The sequence below is a fragment of the Malus sylvestris genome, chromosome 1, assembly GCF_916048215.2.
Source record: "Malus sylvestris chromosome 1, drMalSylv7.2, whole genome shotgun sequence".
In the NCBI taxonomy this organism is placed as follows: Eukaryota; Viridiplantae; Streptophyta; class Magnoliopsida; order Rosales; family Rosaceae; genus Malus; species Malus sylvestris.
Window position 1 is genome coordinate 24,052,118 of NC_062260.1, and position 16,671 is coordinate 24,068,788.

At 38.7% G+C, this 16,671-nt stretch overlaps 4 protein-coding genes across 5 annotated transcripts; 3 read left to right on the plus strand and 1 right to left on the minus strand.

Moving 5' to 3' along the window:
- Window positions 1-255: 255 nt before the first annotated feature.
- On the minus strand, window positions 256-1,325 carry LOC126631310 (PRA1 family protein B1-like). Its single transcript, XM_050301484.1, has one exon. It carries the CDS (start codon window positions 1,143-1,145, stop codon window positions 507-509), a length of 639 nt encoding a protein of 212 aa, XP_050157441.1. The 5' UTR covers window positions 1,146-1,325; the 3' UTR covers window positions 256-506.
- A 3,238-nt stretch (window positions 1,326-4,563) lies between these two features.
- On the plus strand, window positions 4,564-6,343 carry LOC126619272 (uncharacterized). Its single transcript, XM_050287618.1, has 2 exons — window positions 4,564-5,492; window positions 5,593-6,343. The coding sequence occupies exons 1-2, from the start codon at window positions 4,642-4,644 to the stop codon at window positions 6,230-6,232; spliced, it is 1,491 nt and encodes a 496-aa protein (XP_050143575.1). The 5' UTR covers window positions 4,564-4,641; the 3' UTR covers window positions 6,233-6,343.
- A 532-nt stretch (window positions 6,344-6,875) lies between these two features.
- LOC126605897 (uncharacterized) lies at window positions 6,876-11,042 on the plus strand. The gene is made up of 9 exons (XM_050273381.1): window positions 6,876-7,214; window positions 8,091-8,300; window positions 8,624-8,697; window positions 9,047-9,100; window positions 9,473-9,727; window positions 9,847-9,909; window positions 10,351-10,419; window positions 10,505-10,550; window positions 10,692-11,042. Exons 1-9 carry the CDS (start codon window positions 7,181-7,183, stop codon window positions 10,751-10,753), a joined length of 867 nt encoding a protein of 288 aa, XP_050129338.1. The 5' UTR covers window positions 6,876-7,180; the 3' UTR covers window positions 10,754-11,042.
- A 937-nt stretch (window positions 11,043-11,979) lies between these two features.
- Window positions 11,980-16,548, plus strand: LOC126605742 (protein RETICULATA-RELATED 5, chloroplastic-like). Of its 2 annotated transcripts, none has more exons than XM_050273281.1 (7): window positions 11,980-12,823; window positions 13,083-13,212; window positions 13,383-13,913; window positions 14,171-14,269; window positions 14,404-14,952; window positions 15,328-15,441; window positions 15,852-16,548. In XM_050273281.1, the coding sequence occupies exons 1-7, from the start codon at window positions 12,126-12,128 to the stop codon at window positions 16,008-16,010; spliced, it is 2,280 nt and encodes a 759-aa protein (XP_050129238.1). In that variant the 5' UTR covers window positions 11,980-12,125; the 3' UTR covers window positions 16,011-16,548. The 2 variants fall into 2 exon arrangements, with proteins under 2 accessions (XP_050129238.1, XP_050129166.1); XM_050273209.1 differs by having other exon boundaries at window positions 11,981-12,823; window positions 14,162-14,269.
- Window positions 16,549-16,671: the final 123 nt, after the last annotated feature.

A 16,671-nucleotide genomic window follows, 5' to 3' on the forward strand; every position in this document is an offset into this window, starting at 1 on the left:
CATCCCACAATTCAATAAGTAATACCTATCGTCGTACTATAACACATCCAACAATGAACAAGTACATTGATGCCCGAAGTTTTTCTTATCCGATCGAAATTCTAATGAACTTAATCTAAACAACGGGGAGGAAGCACACTGCCCCGGCTTTTCCTAAGTTTTCAACAAACAAACCTTCATCCAATTCTACGCAAATTATTCATGTGAATCTGGAAAATCAAATTACTCATAAGCAGTTAAGCACTAATCACCAAATAATCAGAATAATGAAATGAATTAATAACTAAATTCATCATCATCAAAATTTGACTAAATAAATAAAACAGAAATACAAATTTCATATCAAATCTACATAAAACCCTACAATTTGCGCTCCAAAATTCCGCAATCAAATGAAGTTTCTTTAACCCTACAAGAATATCAATTGCACAGATCAGTACACAAAGGGTTTGGCCTCACCAACCTTTACAGCGATCAATCCGACGAGTGCTTGAGACGAGATCCAATTAGACACGTCCGGCTACGGAGGCAGCGGCGGACGAGGTGGCGCCGCCGAGGAACGAGAGAAATCCGGCGTTGGCGGGCTCCTGCTCGTCGAGGAACAGGTCCTCTGGAACCCTGAACGCCCCGTGCGCGCAAACAATGGCGAATCCGATCAACAAAGCCGAGATCAGGAGCGAGCCGACGCTGGACATGAAGACGACGACCACGGTCAGCACGACGAGTCCGATTAATGTTTCGGCGTCGGAGAAAGTGCGGCCGAGGATGACCAGGGGCTGATCGGACGCTCGAAACAGGTAGAGGAAAGCCCACGCGCCGAGGAGGGAGAGCAGGACGACGAGAGAGAAAGGATGGGTGAGGAGAGAGAGGGCGAGTACGAGGGTGAGTAGGGACACGTAGTTGACGCGGAAGTAGGTGAAATTCTTGCGGATCCGGGAGTAGGCCTCGGTGAGGGAGTCGGGTCGGGCCAAGGCGCTCCGGTCCACGAGCTCGTACCAGGGGCGGCGCTGCGAGAAGCCGTGGCGCACGGAGGAGGATAAGCGCGAGATGAACGCGCGGAAGGCCGGCGTGGCGATGGGAGGCTGCGACTGGGCGCCGACGGTCGTTTGGGAGTTGGACATCGGGAGTGTCGGTGGGCCGGCCATTGTTGGCGCGTGGGATGGCGGGTGTCTTGGAGGGCTGTTTTCTATTTCACGAGGGAACAAGATTCAACAAAAGCTGTTTAATCGGAGCGAATTTAGTTATGGTGATGAGGAAGGGGGTAAAGATCGAGTATTTGAAGGTGTATGCTCTCTAATCTTAGGTGGTAGCCCAAACCTAAACAGCCCAACGGGAAGAAATTTTTTCATTCCCACACTGTTGGTCGTATGCCACGCGGAACATGAGATTTTTTTTAATATATTTATTGTCATCTTGACATCATTGCATGGAAAAAATTTTAATGTGATTGTTAGACCGTTACATGATGTTAAAATTCACATGTTATAGTAAATATATGTGTCATGAACGGATTGGTAATATCGTTTTATGCTCTATTAAGAAGCAGACGTACATTGGTACCAAAGTGGTCCCCATAATCACCTGGAGTCCTGAAAATATACATGTGGAGGTTTTTCGAGGATCATTCGAATGTTTGGTACGGGTCCATTTTGTACTCAGCAAGTGTTTGATGTAATGCGTGCTAGGCGCATATTGACAAGTTGCATCTGCAGCACTCGACAAAGTCTCTCGATATCACTCATCAGATTGTTTCGCCATATATCAATATATGTTGACATGTGCGCAACATGGTTTGACTGATGATAAGAAGTGTGCTTAGTTTCTATCTAAAAAACTTGAACCTTTAACATCATGACCCCCCAAGGTCCGAATTTTAGATACGCCACTTGTTTTATCTAAATGAATTGCGATGAGTATAACAATGTGATAGTCACATTGACAGTAATATCGTATATTGTATAATAACCCAATTGGATTTGTGACGGTATTACAGTGTTACAATCACACTGAAAAGTATTTATCATACGTATAGTAAGTAGTGTTGGAGAAGTCAGTTAGGCATGTCTCGACTATATGAGGATATATTCACATTCCTACACAATGGGAGTATAACTGGATATGCTGCATGGATTGGATAAGTTAGGCCAAACACAGTACTTGACGCATTTCTTCAGGGATTGGTTTAAGTTTTGGTTCGGTCTAACTTTGATCAACTCACGTCAAATAAAAAGCTTTTAAATATTCTCCAAAACTCGGAAGGCTGCACGTAATTCCGGATGCTGCAGCACGCTGCATACCTTTCATGGGAAACACGGAGAGAGTTTGCTTGCCCCGGACCAGCACGCCGCATATCTTTCATGGGAAACACGGAGAGAGTTTGCTTGCCCTAGTTGTATACATGCATGCAAGTTTCATATATATCTTATCCATCTCAGATCTAACTATTCTTTGTCAAACATCGCAATTATGTACTTCGAGAAGACATTCCACATTATCATCACACGACGTAATTACGTAAGCTCATCATTCATTTTTATTATAACATGTTGGTTAAAAATACAACGTCATAATCTAATGATATCGCGCACAATTTTTTTCTGTAAATAAAGAGAACGCATTGCTTGGATTGCACTGCATCACCTTGCTATACATAGTCTAGGAAGAAAGAGGCGAGCCATACGTTCACTTATATCATATCGTCAGTTGTATGCAAATTAACATGTTTCTACATCTCTTATCTTGTGACTAATTACATGATGCAATAGATTAAAATCTAATTGTATGTGTACAACCGGAAGTTCAAAACTAGTTCAACTATATGAAACAAGGTCATTTTTATTTAAGAATGATTGATACTTCGTCGGTAGTTTGTAGCAAAAGAAATACCTAGCTACATGTTGTTCTGATCAATACAATATTAATACACTACACCCTTTTTATTATAAACAAACGTTCTACAAACAAAATTTATGCAACTAAATTCACTACCGTACAAGGTTTTAAAAGACGCTAGACGCTAGTCGGGCGGCGGGCTAGGGCCTAACGTCTGGGTGGCTAGGCGGGTGCTTAGGCGGACTAGGCGGATTAAGTAAATCTATTATATTTTATGTACATAAGTGTGCTTATACTTAAAATATACATAATTTCATCATAAACTACAAAATAGAATAATATACATATTATGAAGTATTATAACATAATGAAAACATGAGGAACAAAGATATAAGTTTGTTCATTTAAGTATACAATAAGTCTCTTACAATATATTAAAAAAATAAAAGTGCAAAAAGAAAAGTTATCTATTTTATGTCTAAGTGAGTTGCGGCCTAGGCAGGTCTATGTGGGTGCCTCGATAGGTCTAGGCGTCTTTTCTTATTTTTTAAACGCCTATGTATTAATCAGAGCGATGGCTATACGCCTAGCATCTAGGCGGAGATTTTTATAACAGTGTTATTGTATACAAACTTGCATAAGCTTTATGTGCTCATATATTGTTGACCAAATATTGTAATTAACCAAAATTAGGGTTGGTTTGGTATTGCTGTGCTTTGAAAAAAAGCTGCTGTGAGAATAAGCGGCTGTGCTGTGAGAATAAGCGGCTGTGAAATAAATCAGCAGAGTGTTTGGTAAACTTTTTTGTAAAAGTGCTTTTGGAAAAAAAAAAACAGTCTAATAGTGGGTCTTTTCATTAAAGAAGCACTATAGCTCTGTGTGCTTTGAAAAAAAGCCAGTTTTCCAAAGCTACAAATAGCAGCTTCAGCTTTTTCCTTTGATTTCAGCTTATTCTCACAGCAGCTTTCAAAATAAGCCTTTTTTTTTCAGTTTATCAAACACCTAAAACCCTCACAGCTTTTTTTCATGGGTGTTTTTTTTTTAAGCACCTCACTCCCAAACTAGGTCTTAATCTCTATCATACACGACAGTTAACGACTTTATTAAGAATATAACTACTTTATTAAGAAATGATTCCTCTTTGCATTATTTTTTATTTTGTTGGATTACAATCAAGATATGTAATCCGAGTCAAAACCCATTAGCCACAATGATCCCACTTTGCATTTCTTTTTCGGTGAGCAGGTTGAGATAGATTGTGACCAATTAAAATAATCCTTTGTTTGTTGTTGTAAAATGTAAGATAGATAGGACTGAACCTGATGGATTATGAATTAACAATAGAGTAAGTTATCTAACATATCCGTATAAATGGATTATAAGTCATGTCTATAATCTCCTTATCAACCTAATCATATCCTTAAAGCTCAATTTCATCCAGCTCACCAAACGTTGCTGAGATAATTAACTAACTCTTTTTTCTTCTAAGTTAATCATGCACCAATTAAGGGATTGATTAGGCATGTTGAATATATCCATAACATGATACACACACAACAATTGCATATTTCTTGCACAACTTTCCATCCAAAAGTTTCTTCACCAGTCGAACAACATCCAACCAATTATATGCTTTTTCTTTTGACTTTTCGTCACACCAGAATCTGCTTTTTCCCGGTCTGCTTCCATTTACGCAGGAAAGTGTTTACATGTCTATAAAAATAGACATCATGTTTCAAGTCCTTAATTAAAAGAGAAGGAAGGAGATTAGTTAAAACCTAATTAGTTTTAACTAATCTGCTTAGTTCAATGGCTTATTGTGGCTTTCCTGACATATTTTCCTGGATTCAAACCCTCCCATCGATCGCTCAATGGCCAACACCTTCCATGTCCATATCCATATGTTCTTCAAGTTCATCACAACCATCTCTCAAACTCTGCGTTTCCAAAAATCTCCAACACCCTACTTTCTCTTTTGCTATACTAGCAGACTTCAATCTCCCCATCTCCCTTTGGACCTCAAAGCAGTTCAAATTCAACCCTAAATCCACCAACTTAATAACCCAAGAAGCACTTTCCAGCCTCTTAGTCAATTTCATTGAAGAGGTCCTTCGTTACGGCTCGAGCAAGAACAATTTCTTGATCAAATTTCTCAAATTCGACTCCATTGCCAACTTTGGCGATGTTTTTAACCTCGCATTTGTCACGCTCGTCTTTCTTGTTTGCATCTATGAAGCCCCCACGGGTCTCCGGTCGGGATGGCTCAATACTCTCAAGAATTACTTGGCTAATTGTTGGTCAAGACAATCATCAAAGACCCTAATGAAGTTATTAGGATCCAATTTGGAGGAGGAATGGATGAGGTCAATCAATCTTGCAATCACCAATTGGATTCTTGAGCTTCAAGCCACCCAAGGAACCCTCATGAAAACACCTTCACCACTCTTCTCTTATGGTTTTTCAGCATTTGGGTTGTGGAAAGTCCAATTGTATTGTCCTCTCATAGCCATGGACATTGCAAAATCCAGCAATCTCTCTGTTGATGAAAGGCTCCAATTCTCTCTGAATTTCCACCAGCTTGAGGGTGTGCTTCAATTCAATTACAATGTCATGGTTCAAGAGAGGTGGATTGATGTGATGCTAAACATTGATAACATAAGGTATATTTTTCCCTCATATTATAACACGTGAACTGATTATTTATACCATGTAGATCAACAAAAATTTTGCCAAATTGATCGCTAACTCTAAAAACTACAGGTGTGATGTGATCAGTCTTGTGAATGAGAGACTAATGAACGAGCAAGGCGCCGGGGTATCTGAAAAGCACTTCCCTTCAAGAATTTCATTACAAGTTACTCCAACTACACAAACAAATGTGCTAAGCGTTTCGGTGGGCAAGTCTTCTGAAAACCCTGCAATAGAGATTGGCAAGGAAAAAGGCATAGAAGGCTCGTTTGAACCCCCAAACCCTTACTTGGCGCTCAAGGTATCAGCTAGCGAGACCATAACAATGAGCTTAAAACCTTGGAAGTTTGAGGAATCAGTGTACGGATATAGCGCAAATTTGAACTGGTTTCTTCATGACAGTGTGGATGGAAGAGAGGTCTTCTCTTCCAAGCCATCAAAGTTTCAATTGATCAACCCCAAAGCTTGGTTCAAAGATAGATACTCTAGTGCATATAGGCCTTTCACAAGGCAAGGAGGGGTTGTTTTTGCTGGTGATGAGTATGGAGAGGGTGTGATTTGGAAGGTGGACAAAGCTGCAATGGGAAGAACAATGGATTGGGAAGTTAGAGGGTGGATTTGGTTAACATATTGGCCTAACAAACATAAAACATTTTATACTGAAACCAGAAGGTTGGAATTTAGAGAAATCCTCACCCTTACAATTGCTTAATTTCTCTTTGGAGCCAACAATTACTTTTGCTTAATCTAGGATACTCATTTTCAAGTGTAATTTGATTTGCATTTTTATGGCAATAACGTACTTCAAATTGATTTGATCTTATCACCTTTATGTTTCTTCTTTTAAATTGATCTGACTTTTTTTTATACAATGATATATTTACACTGAATGAGTGGGCACTAAATTAGTTGTGTACTCGTCATTTACTTGATTCGAATATAAAAACTCTTACTTAGTTGTATATTTCTCTGGTTTCAAGTTCGAACCCTCCCTTCTCCCACATCCGAAAAAATGAAATATCTCGTGGAAGAACTAAGCTATATTGGGCTAATCGAACAAACTTGTCTGGCCCATACCGTCTCAAAAGCCCATTTCAAGTGAATCTGATATCACCTCCCGCATCGCAAATAAAGGATCACTTCATGTACACGTGTCAGTACACACGTGCACTTCTGCAACCCGCCGCACTCAATACCTCCTCGATCAAATGAGAATCTTCAAATCATGTCCGTTCAATCAGTTTTCATCAGATATTATTTATATTTAATTTTAAATAAAATATTTAAAATAATTTCTGATCATACCGATGAACATACACGATTTGAGAATTCTCAAGATCATGAGGATCCGGATTCTCATTCCTCGATCAAGGAGCGACGGATAAGTGCCACGTGAGAGGGAGCACGCCCCGGCGCAAGTTAGCGACAAGGAATTAAAACTTAAACGGAGAAACTGATGAGGGAGGCGGACATTTCGAAGATCAATCTCCCCAACAACTGTGCTTAACCAAACACACCGCATACTGGCGCTTCATTTTCTTCAAGCTCTCGATTTTGCCCCCCAAAACTTCTCTATAAATTCCCGTCTCGTCCCGATTCCACCATTTCTGGTTCGTCCAAATCACCGGAAATCTCTCTCGTCTGCATTTTCCTTCCGCCAATGGAGTCCTCCGCCGCACTCCGATCCTTCAACTGTAACTCTCTCTCTCTCTATGTTCATTCGTACATACATGCACACATGATATAAATTTGTATATGTTTGAAGCTTAAGCATTAGTGTTAAACAATTTGAGCTATATTTTTTTCGAAAAAACAATTTTAGCTGTTTATTTATCTTAGTTTTTTATTTTGTGAATGAATTGATTGATGAGGAATCGAATTGATGTGAATTTTGAAAAGAAATGGAAGATTTGAGTTTATTTTGATTGTTTCTGGAGAATTAAGCTTAGCTGGTTCTTGCGCACACTGTTTTCGTGAAATTAAGGTAATGCTAGAAGAAATATGGATGTTGAAGTAAGAAATTAGGTTCAAATTGTTTGAGATCTGGTGATTTTTTTTTGTTTTCCTGTTATCTTCAACCGGCACGGATTTCTATGATGAGGATAACGAATATATACATCGTTTTTTTTTCCTTCCTGGAGCTGAATGTATCTAATTTAAGAAAGCATGCTGAATTGAAACTTGTTCAAATGCTGTGGTAAAACTTGAATTGTACCGTCATTTGCTTCATTCAGAAAGGAGTAGCGAATCCTTAAGACATACCGCGTGAAAAGGCTTATACGTGCCTTATCTCTTTGAATGCTGAAGTTTGAATGCAACATGACAATTTTTGTAATTTTGTTATAATATTCGTTGTTGTGTGAAACAGTTTTACCTATTGCCTCGTAGTCAATCATTCAATTTTATCATTTCATGAAACCGTCCTGTTTGGAATAATAAAGCATGCATACGAAGGATTTGAAATTGTATATGCATAATCTTTTTATGTTACTCTACAAAGTGAAAACTGTTCAGTGATCGTTATACTTCGATCAATTATTGGAATCTGACAAGACAATGTCACATTTCAGGTTCTGTAGGCACAGTTTCCCATGTCCGGTCCTTGCTTGACAAGCCTGGTATGTTGCCTGTGCACAATACCAGAAGGCCCGCGCCAAGTAGGTCATATTTCCAAGGCTTGATGGTCAGTGAGAAGTTCATTTATTCTTCACAAAAGCGAAATGGAGTGCTAGTATCATGTGTGAAGACATCTGACGCTACCAAGAGTGAAAATTCCAGCGGTATGTTTATGTCTATACAATATTCAGTAACTAGCAAGTTTGTATTTATGAGTGCAATTTGAATTAATCAATGACTCGTGATGTTTTCTCTTGGATATTTGTAAAGCCTGATTTCCGTTACATTGTTGCATGTGAAGATAATTTTTGTTTTTGAGAGAATACAGTTTCCATCGGGATTTGATTTCTTTCTTTTTAGTTTCTGTTTCTTAAACATTGGGTTATCATTTTTCTTTAAATGTGCTTATACATGCTAAAATGTCAATATATCAAAGTCTCAAGTAAAACTTTTAATTTCCATCTTAAAGATATTTGATGTTGGGCAGATTCAGCAGATAGTAAACCACAAGGATCATCAAAAAAAGCTACCCAACCTACAATTTTTCCTAGCGGATTTGAGGTGAGAATATTTACAATTTTACATAAACAAAATAAGTAGTAATTGAACCAGGAATTCTTGATTTTGTTGTATGACCCTTTGTTCTTTGTGATTGTAGCATAATTAATTTTTTCCTTCATTAATAGATTTGTGAAGTTATTGTATGTTAACAATTCACAATTTCACATAGAGAGGTTAATCATTATATATTAGGGTTATACTGAAAGTAATCCTAAATCTTGCTTTGTGATGATTGCTTCTTATATTATTCATTAAAATTTTATTAGATTCTTTTCATATCGATATTGATCCTGCCTCTAATGCTTTTGCACAACCGTCTGGTTTGACACGTAGTTGTCTTTATCATCAGGCACTGATGCTGGAAGTTTGTGATGAGACTGAGGTTGCTGAACTGAAACTTAAGGTAAATATCAACGCCCATCAAGCAAATTGGTACTCTTGAATAATCTATTGTTGTTGCTTCATGTGTACATAAAGCATGATTTTATAGTAAAAACAAAGTCAGATCTTTGTTAAGAATCCGAAAAGCACAGTGTACTCAATATGTTAAGGTAATGATGAGTACATTTTTTAGTGTGCCCATGGAGTTAAAGGCATAGGGGACATGAATAAAACATTGTAGTGGTAGATCATGGATTCAACACCTGGTTAGAAGTTCATTAGTTCTCTCGGTCTCCTACTGTTTTATTGGGGTGTCTAGAGTTGATTGTCATCGGCACATTTTGGTTTGTATTACGTTCTCGTCTTTGATTGGTCATGCATATCTTTGTGTTAGGTTGGAGACTTTGAAATGCATTTGAAGCGGAACATTGGAGGCACCAGCGCCCCAGTGCCTAGCATCTCGCCAGCAACACCACCACCTATTCCATCTGCACCTATGGATTCAACTCCTGCTCCCCCTCCAGCATCACCACCAAAATCTTCTGAAAAAACCACTCCATTTACAAACGTATCTGCAGACAAGTCATCAAGATTAGCAGCCTTGGAGGCTTCTGGTGCTAATGGATATGGTCTGGTTTCTTCTCCAACGGTATGTTCCTATGTTCGAGAAACAATTTGGTTCTTTAACTTCTTTTACTCTGTCCAGAACAATAACTACGATATATCATCTAGGGTTCACTTTCATCTTTTGTTTCTTGTTGGTTCCAGGTTGGTTCATTCCGCAGGGGAAGAACAGTGAAAGGAAAGAAGCAACCTCCTATCTGTAAAGAGGTATCACTTGCATACCTATGTTTGGTTCTACATTATATATATATATATATATATTTTCCGTAATTTTAATAGGAAATTCACCTAATATGTCATTCATGCATTATCTATAAAAAGATTTCTACATACAATATAATACTCCAAGAGGATTCTTTAAACTCGTCATTTAGTTGGGTAAATCAAGAACTCAACTGATTAGTAAGTATGCATATCTATCAAGAAGATTGCGTTTTTGGTAATAAGATTCAAGTGTAAATAAGTCCCATTTTACGGACTACCGATTCTGTGGGTGCTTTTATTGCAACTGCTATTAGGATTTAAGTCTCATAACAGTGTCTCGGAATCTTGATTTCTTATCCAAATACTGAAGGTAGGGTCACATTTTGTATAACCAACTTGGCAACATAACATCAATCTCGCTTCTCTTGATTCCGAACTTTACAGGGTGATTTGATCAAACAAGGACAGGTAATCGGATATGTGGATCAGTTTGGCACCGAACTTCCTGTGAAGGTGCGTTTTCCATTTCAGTTCCCTTAATACCAAGTGTTTCATGATAGACATATCACTCATGACGGATTCTTGATGTGTTGAGCAGACTGATTTGGGTGGAGAAGTTTTGAAGCTCCTCTTCAACGACGGAGGTATAGTTACTATTATCATTTTTCAATCCAGTAGTTTAATGTCATCAAATTTGTCATATACAAGGTCGTATATTGTGAACTTAATCTGTAAGGCTACGATGGCTCTCTTATTCGTTTATTTGGATTGATAATGATTTGCAGAAGCCGTTGGTTTCGGAGACCCCCTTATCGCTGTCTTGCCCTCATTTCCCGGTATCCAGTGAGCTCTCTCTCTCCCCCCCCCTGTAATCGCTGTTGAAGAGCTCCGAAGCTTGCAGTTTTCCAGAGTCATTCTTTCCGTCGTCTATTTTACCTTGTTGCATTAGAGGACAAGCGTATTTTACGATTTGTACTTTGATATTCTGGTCAGTAAAATTGACTGTTGTTGTCCTGTAGGTCAAGCAATAACTCGATTGAACTTGTATAATCGTTGTGTTAGACATACTGTTTTGTTTGTTTTGAGTGGTTCCATGGTAGATTTGTTTGCTAATGGAGGAAAAGTTTACTACTAAACGCAGCTTTGTTAGGCAAACATCTTTCACAAAAATCCCTGCGTGTCAAAAATTCTTGTATGAGACTGTTACACGGGCACGTAATGTTATTGAAAGACTGAGAAGGGTTATCGAGAAAGCATATCTGCTATAGCCAACGAGACTGTTGATGCCTCCTACTCGGCGTTCTAATTAAGAATCAGGAAGAAAACGAAAAAAAAGACAAAGGAAATGCTAACAAAATGTTCTATAAAGCATTAGGCTAGGCAGGCGGCAGGTAGGGGCCTAAAGTCAAAGCAAGGGTCTAGGTGGTTTTTTCAATTTTAATATAATTATTATATACCATATAAATAAATATCAGCTCATACTTGAAAGAAAAAAAGTACATAATTGTACTAGGGTAGCAAAATGTAGTGACATAAATGATAAAGTATTACAACACATTGAAAACATAGAGAACACGTATGCATATAATGAGTGTTCAGTCAAACATTCAACAATCTATTATAATTTATTGAAAAAATAAAATATAGTTATATATTTTTTATTTAAGTGATATTCGTGACCTAGATAGACTAAACAGGCACCTAGACAAATCTAGGCGCAATTTCTTAATTTTAAACGCTTCAGAATTAATCGATGTAGTGGCACCCTAAACGAAAATTTTTAGAACAATGATTTAGATTAACAAAAATGATTTAATAGGAGGATTGTATTTGGATAAAATTGACATAACAAAATGTTCAAATTGGCACCACTCAAAACTTGTGTATCTGGCAGATAAGAATGAGATGGTCAATACAATTTGGATAAAATTGAAAGAAAAAAAATTTTAAGGAGGAGGGGAGGCCACCGAAATCCTCTTGAGACCACATTGATAAATTTTTAATTTTTACGATCCAAAAAAAGTATTTTCCAAACATTTTCGAATTTATGTGACAAATAAAAACTCTACTATTGAAGGCGCGCTAAAAAATTAACGAATAACGAACAGAAAAAGCCCTTATTTTTTCTTAATATCGGAAAATTCTCTCTCTCTCTCTCTCTCGCGGAGAGATATGTGTGACTGAGCAGTTGAGCATTTGCGCTCGCGGCGAAAACAAAAATGAAGCCCCACACGAACAGAGGATTCGCCACGACTGGCCCGCTTCACGTAACATCTCCTCCACGAGCCTCGCCGGAGCTCTCTCTTAGCCGGCGATTACCGGCCACAGCACACGTTCCCCGGCGAGTTTCATACGGTAAACGCCGCCGCACCAGCATCTCCGCAGTTCTCCGCCGAAACCAGCCCGAAATTTCGGATCAGGAGACCGGTAGCTCAGTAGAAAATGCTGATTATTCCGACGGAGCTCGACGGGGCCCGCTCCATACGAGGCGGCACGCGCTACTCGCGCCGACGCTGGCGCTGGGCGCGTGGTTTCTGAAATCGACGATAGCGAGCGCCGAGGACGCGCCGTCTACATCGCCGCCGCCATCACCGTCGCAGACAGTACCGGTGCCGAGAGCAGAGGAGAAGGAGGAGGAGGATGCGATAACGTCGAGAATATACGACGCGTCGGTGATCGGAGAGCCAATGGCGATGGGGAAGGACAAGGGCAAGGTGTGGGAGAAAGTGATGAATGCTAGGATTGTGTATTTAGGCGAAGCCGAACAGGTTCCGATTCACGACGACAAAGAATTGGAGCTCGAGATTGTGAAGAATTTGGGGAAAAAGTGTTTGGAGAGTGAGCGAGCATTATCTTTGGCTCTTGAAGCATTTCCTTGTAATCTCCAGGACCAGCTCAATCAGTACATGGACAAAAGGTTAGGAAGTACTTCTGTTCATAAGCACTTTTGCAAGAAGTGTTTTTATTAAATGCGTACTGAAATTTCATATCTAAGTGCCTGAGGAGTAAGGAGGTGCTTCTCCATAAAGCACTTTCATGATGCAGAAGCATTTTAAATTTTTTTTCTAAATGCTGCCAGAAGCGCTTTTGGTTGTTGGAAAGCGAGTTACAACTCAAACTGGCATGTATATTTCCGTATTGCATATATTGATGTCTGTGTATATATGATGGCACAGCATAGATGGAGAAGCTTTGAAGTCCTACACATCACATTGGCCACCTCAACGCTGGCAGGAGTATGAGCCTCTCCTGAGTTACTGTCGGGATAACGGAATTCGGCTAGTGGCTTGTGGAACTCCACTCAAGGTACTCTTAAACTTTGTATCAATGTATGATGGTATATAGCTTATAATCCAAATTTGAAAAATTGGGTAACATGAGAAATGTGAGTATTTAAGATTGTATTGTAAGATTGTTTGATGCTGCCTTGTAAATTTAGAGTGTGTGTAGTAGGTTAATGAGTGAATAATTTGTAGGTTTTAAGGACTGTCCAAGCAGAGGGAATTAGTCGGCTTTCAGAGGCTGATCGAAAAACATATGCTCCTCCAGCGGGTTCGGGCTTCATATCAGGCTTCACTTCTATCACACGCAAACCACCAGTTGATTCAAATTCCCGGAGTCAATCTGTTCCTTTTGGGCCAAGCTCGTATCTTTCTGCACAAGCAAGAGTGGTTGAGGATTATACTATGTCCCAGATTATTTTAAAGGCCATGGCGGATGGAGGAGCAAGTGGTATGCTAGTGGTGGTGACAGGTGCAAGCCATGTTAAATATGGGATTAGAGGGACTGGGCTGCCGGCCAGAATTTCAAAGAAGTTGCAAAAGAAAAACCAAGTAGTTATATTACTTGATCCTGAAAGACAGCACATACGACGAGAGGGAGAAGTTCCTGTTGCTGATTTCCTGTGGTATTCTGCTGCCAGAACCTGCAGCAGGAATTGTTTTGATCGCGCTGAAATTGCTCGAGTTATGAATGCAGCAGGCAGGAGGCGAGAAGCCCTTCCACAGGTCAGTAGGATTCTTTGCCAATTTTTAACTTCCAAGAAAAAAGAAGGATCATTCTAATTAACATCAGTTGCTTATTTAACTAAAACTTCACCTTTTTCAAGACTTTATAAATGACATTTGGGTAACTGGGGTGAGGTGTCTTATGCAGTGGCTTTGCACATTACATCTGCTTTTCGAAAAAAATCAACTGACTTTAATGGTGTTGCTTTCATTCTCTTGAGAACACTAAACTGTGGCATGCTTTTCAGGACCTTCAGAAGGGACTGGATCTTGGTTTGGTATCCCCAAAGGTATTACAGAACTTCTTTGATCTGGAGCAGTATCCTCTTCTTGCAGAACTTGCTCAACGTTTCCAGGTGTGCGAATTTGAAACTTTTGATCTTTAGATGGTTTGTCATATTTATATCAGATCGAAAGGTGAAAAACAATTGATGACAGTGAAGCAAATTCTGAAGAGCACACAAGTTTACTATTGCTCATCTTTGTGCAGGGTTTCAGGGAAAGATTGTTGGCAGATCCTAAATTCTTGAATAGATTAGCTATAGAAGAAGCTATATCATTAACTACTACTCTCTTAGCACAGTATGAGAAGCGCAGAGAAAATTTCTTTGAAGAGCTGGACTATGTTTTTACAGATACTCTAAGGGGATCAGTGGTTGATTTCTTTACAGTGTGGCTTCCCGCCCCAACATTGTCATTCCTTTCATATGCTGATGAGATGAACGCGCCTGATAGCATGGATGCCATTAAAGGTCTCCTTGGGTCCATCCCAGATAATGCGTTTCAGAAGAATCTTGTGGGGACGGATTGGAGTATCAATTATAGACTTGCATCAGTGTTTCTGGGTGGTTTAAAATTAGCTGGTGTTGGATTCATTTCAAGCATTGCGGCTGTTGCTGCCTCAAATGGTTTGTTTGCTGTTCGCAAATTCATTAATCCAACTCTGATTAGTGATCAGGAAAAGAAAAGAACTCCAATACTTAAAACAGCAATAATTTATTCATCCTTTCTCGGAACATCAGCAAATCTCCGTTATCAGGTAAAGAAAGTACTTGCCATCTTGTTTTCTTCTTTGATTTTCATTTTTTGAGAATAAAAATGGATACAGGGAAACAGTTTTTTTACAGTAATGTTGAAACCCATGAGAATGAGTAAGGAAAATGGGTATATATCTCGACATTCTTGTGAAACCGATGCCCACAAAAATTCTTTCATCTTGAAGTGAGAGCCAGCTACAACCTGTGGGACATCCGAAGATTATAAATCGAAATGAAGCTCTTAATGTCATCCAAAGATTATCTAGGACAAGTTTTCTCTTCAATATAACAAAACGAAAGCATATATATACATCGTAAATTCTTAATCATGTCTTATGTTTCCCTTGGCATTAACTTGAAACTTAATTATGATGCAGATTATTGCTGGAGTAATAGAGCATCGAATTTCTGACGAGTTTGCTTCTCAAACATTACTTGTAAATCTGCTGTCTTTTGTTTCTCGGACAATAAACTCGTATTGGGGAACTCAGGTCAGAATCATCTTGATATTCTGCAAGTTAAAATTCCTATAATTTTTCAAAGATCAACTTAGCCATGGCAAAAATATTATTACTCTTACTGGAAGCATAAATACCTGGCTCATCCCGTTACTGTATTTGTAATTATGGCCGCTATGTCTTTAAAGTGTATATTTGTCAGAGTGGAAAGTGCGGATCTTTTTCAGAACGTCTTTAGAAAATAATTTGTAGTTATGTGTGTATGTGTCTTAGAGTATCGGGCTCGTCCCATTATTGTATTAATTTGTACTTATGTAGACTCATAATAGTGCACTGTTGTTTATAAAAACCTTTGGTAAACCTCGTGATGCACTTAGTTTGTATGCCGTTAGATCAATTTTTCTCCCAATGTCATTTTCAATGTTTCATTTTTACTGCTGCAGCAATGGATTGATCTTGCACGCTTTACTGGACTGCAATCTCGGAAGAGTGAGTCATCCTCTCACCAAATGCCAGAAATGCCCGATTCTACTGACCAAATGCCAGCACTGGAAGGTAACAACACGGAGGAGACAAGTTTAGATGAAATCCAAAGTAAATGAGGTGATATTTTCCCACTTTAGATCTTCATACTAGTTTGCAGAATTTTCTTTAAAATCTGCCGGGAGAGATCTCAAAGAAACGGATTTTGGCCCTTAGCTTTAAATGTATCAATTCAGTTACGTCCCCTGTTGTAAATTCCTTAATGTAATACAGTTAATTTTGGTGATCACTATTACAATTCTGTCAATTTTGGTGATCACAAAGGCAGTATTATAGAATTAAATGCTCAGTGCGAATCTCATCTAATCTGTTGGTAGGAGGTACTTGGAAAGAAAATAGATTGAAATTATCTCATAAACAAAATGAATGGAGAAACCTTGACGTGCAAATATTTTCTCTTCAAATGGTGCTGTCAACATTTGGACATTTCTCCTCAGATGTTACGGAACTAATCGAAGTATCAGAGACTGATACTTTGCAGGTGATCCATATGCTGCAAGAGGAAGAGGAGTTGATTTTCTGTCAAAGGTTTTTTTGTGAATGTACTAGTATGTATGTAGAGATATGATGAATATAAATCCTACCTTTGGTTGATAACACTCCCTTGTTAAGAGTTTTGTTTTGTTTTTTTCTTTTTCTTAGGAAAGTTACATTATGTTACTCTTGAAAAACAAAGTACAAAAAGACCCCAAAATGGTATCATTTACAGAAAAATGAATG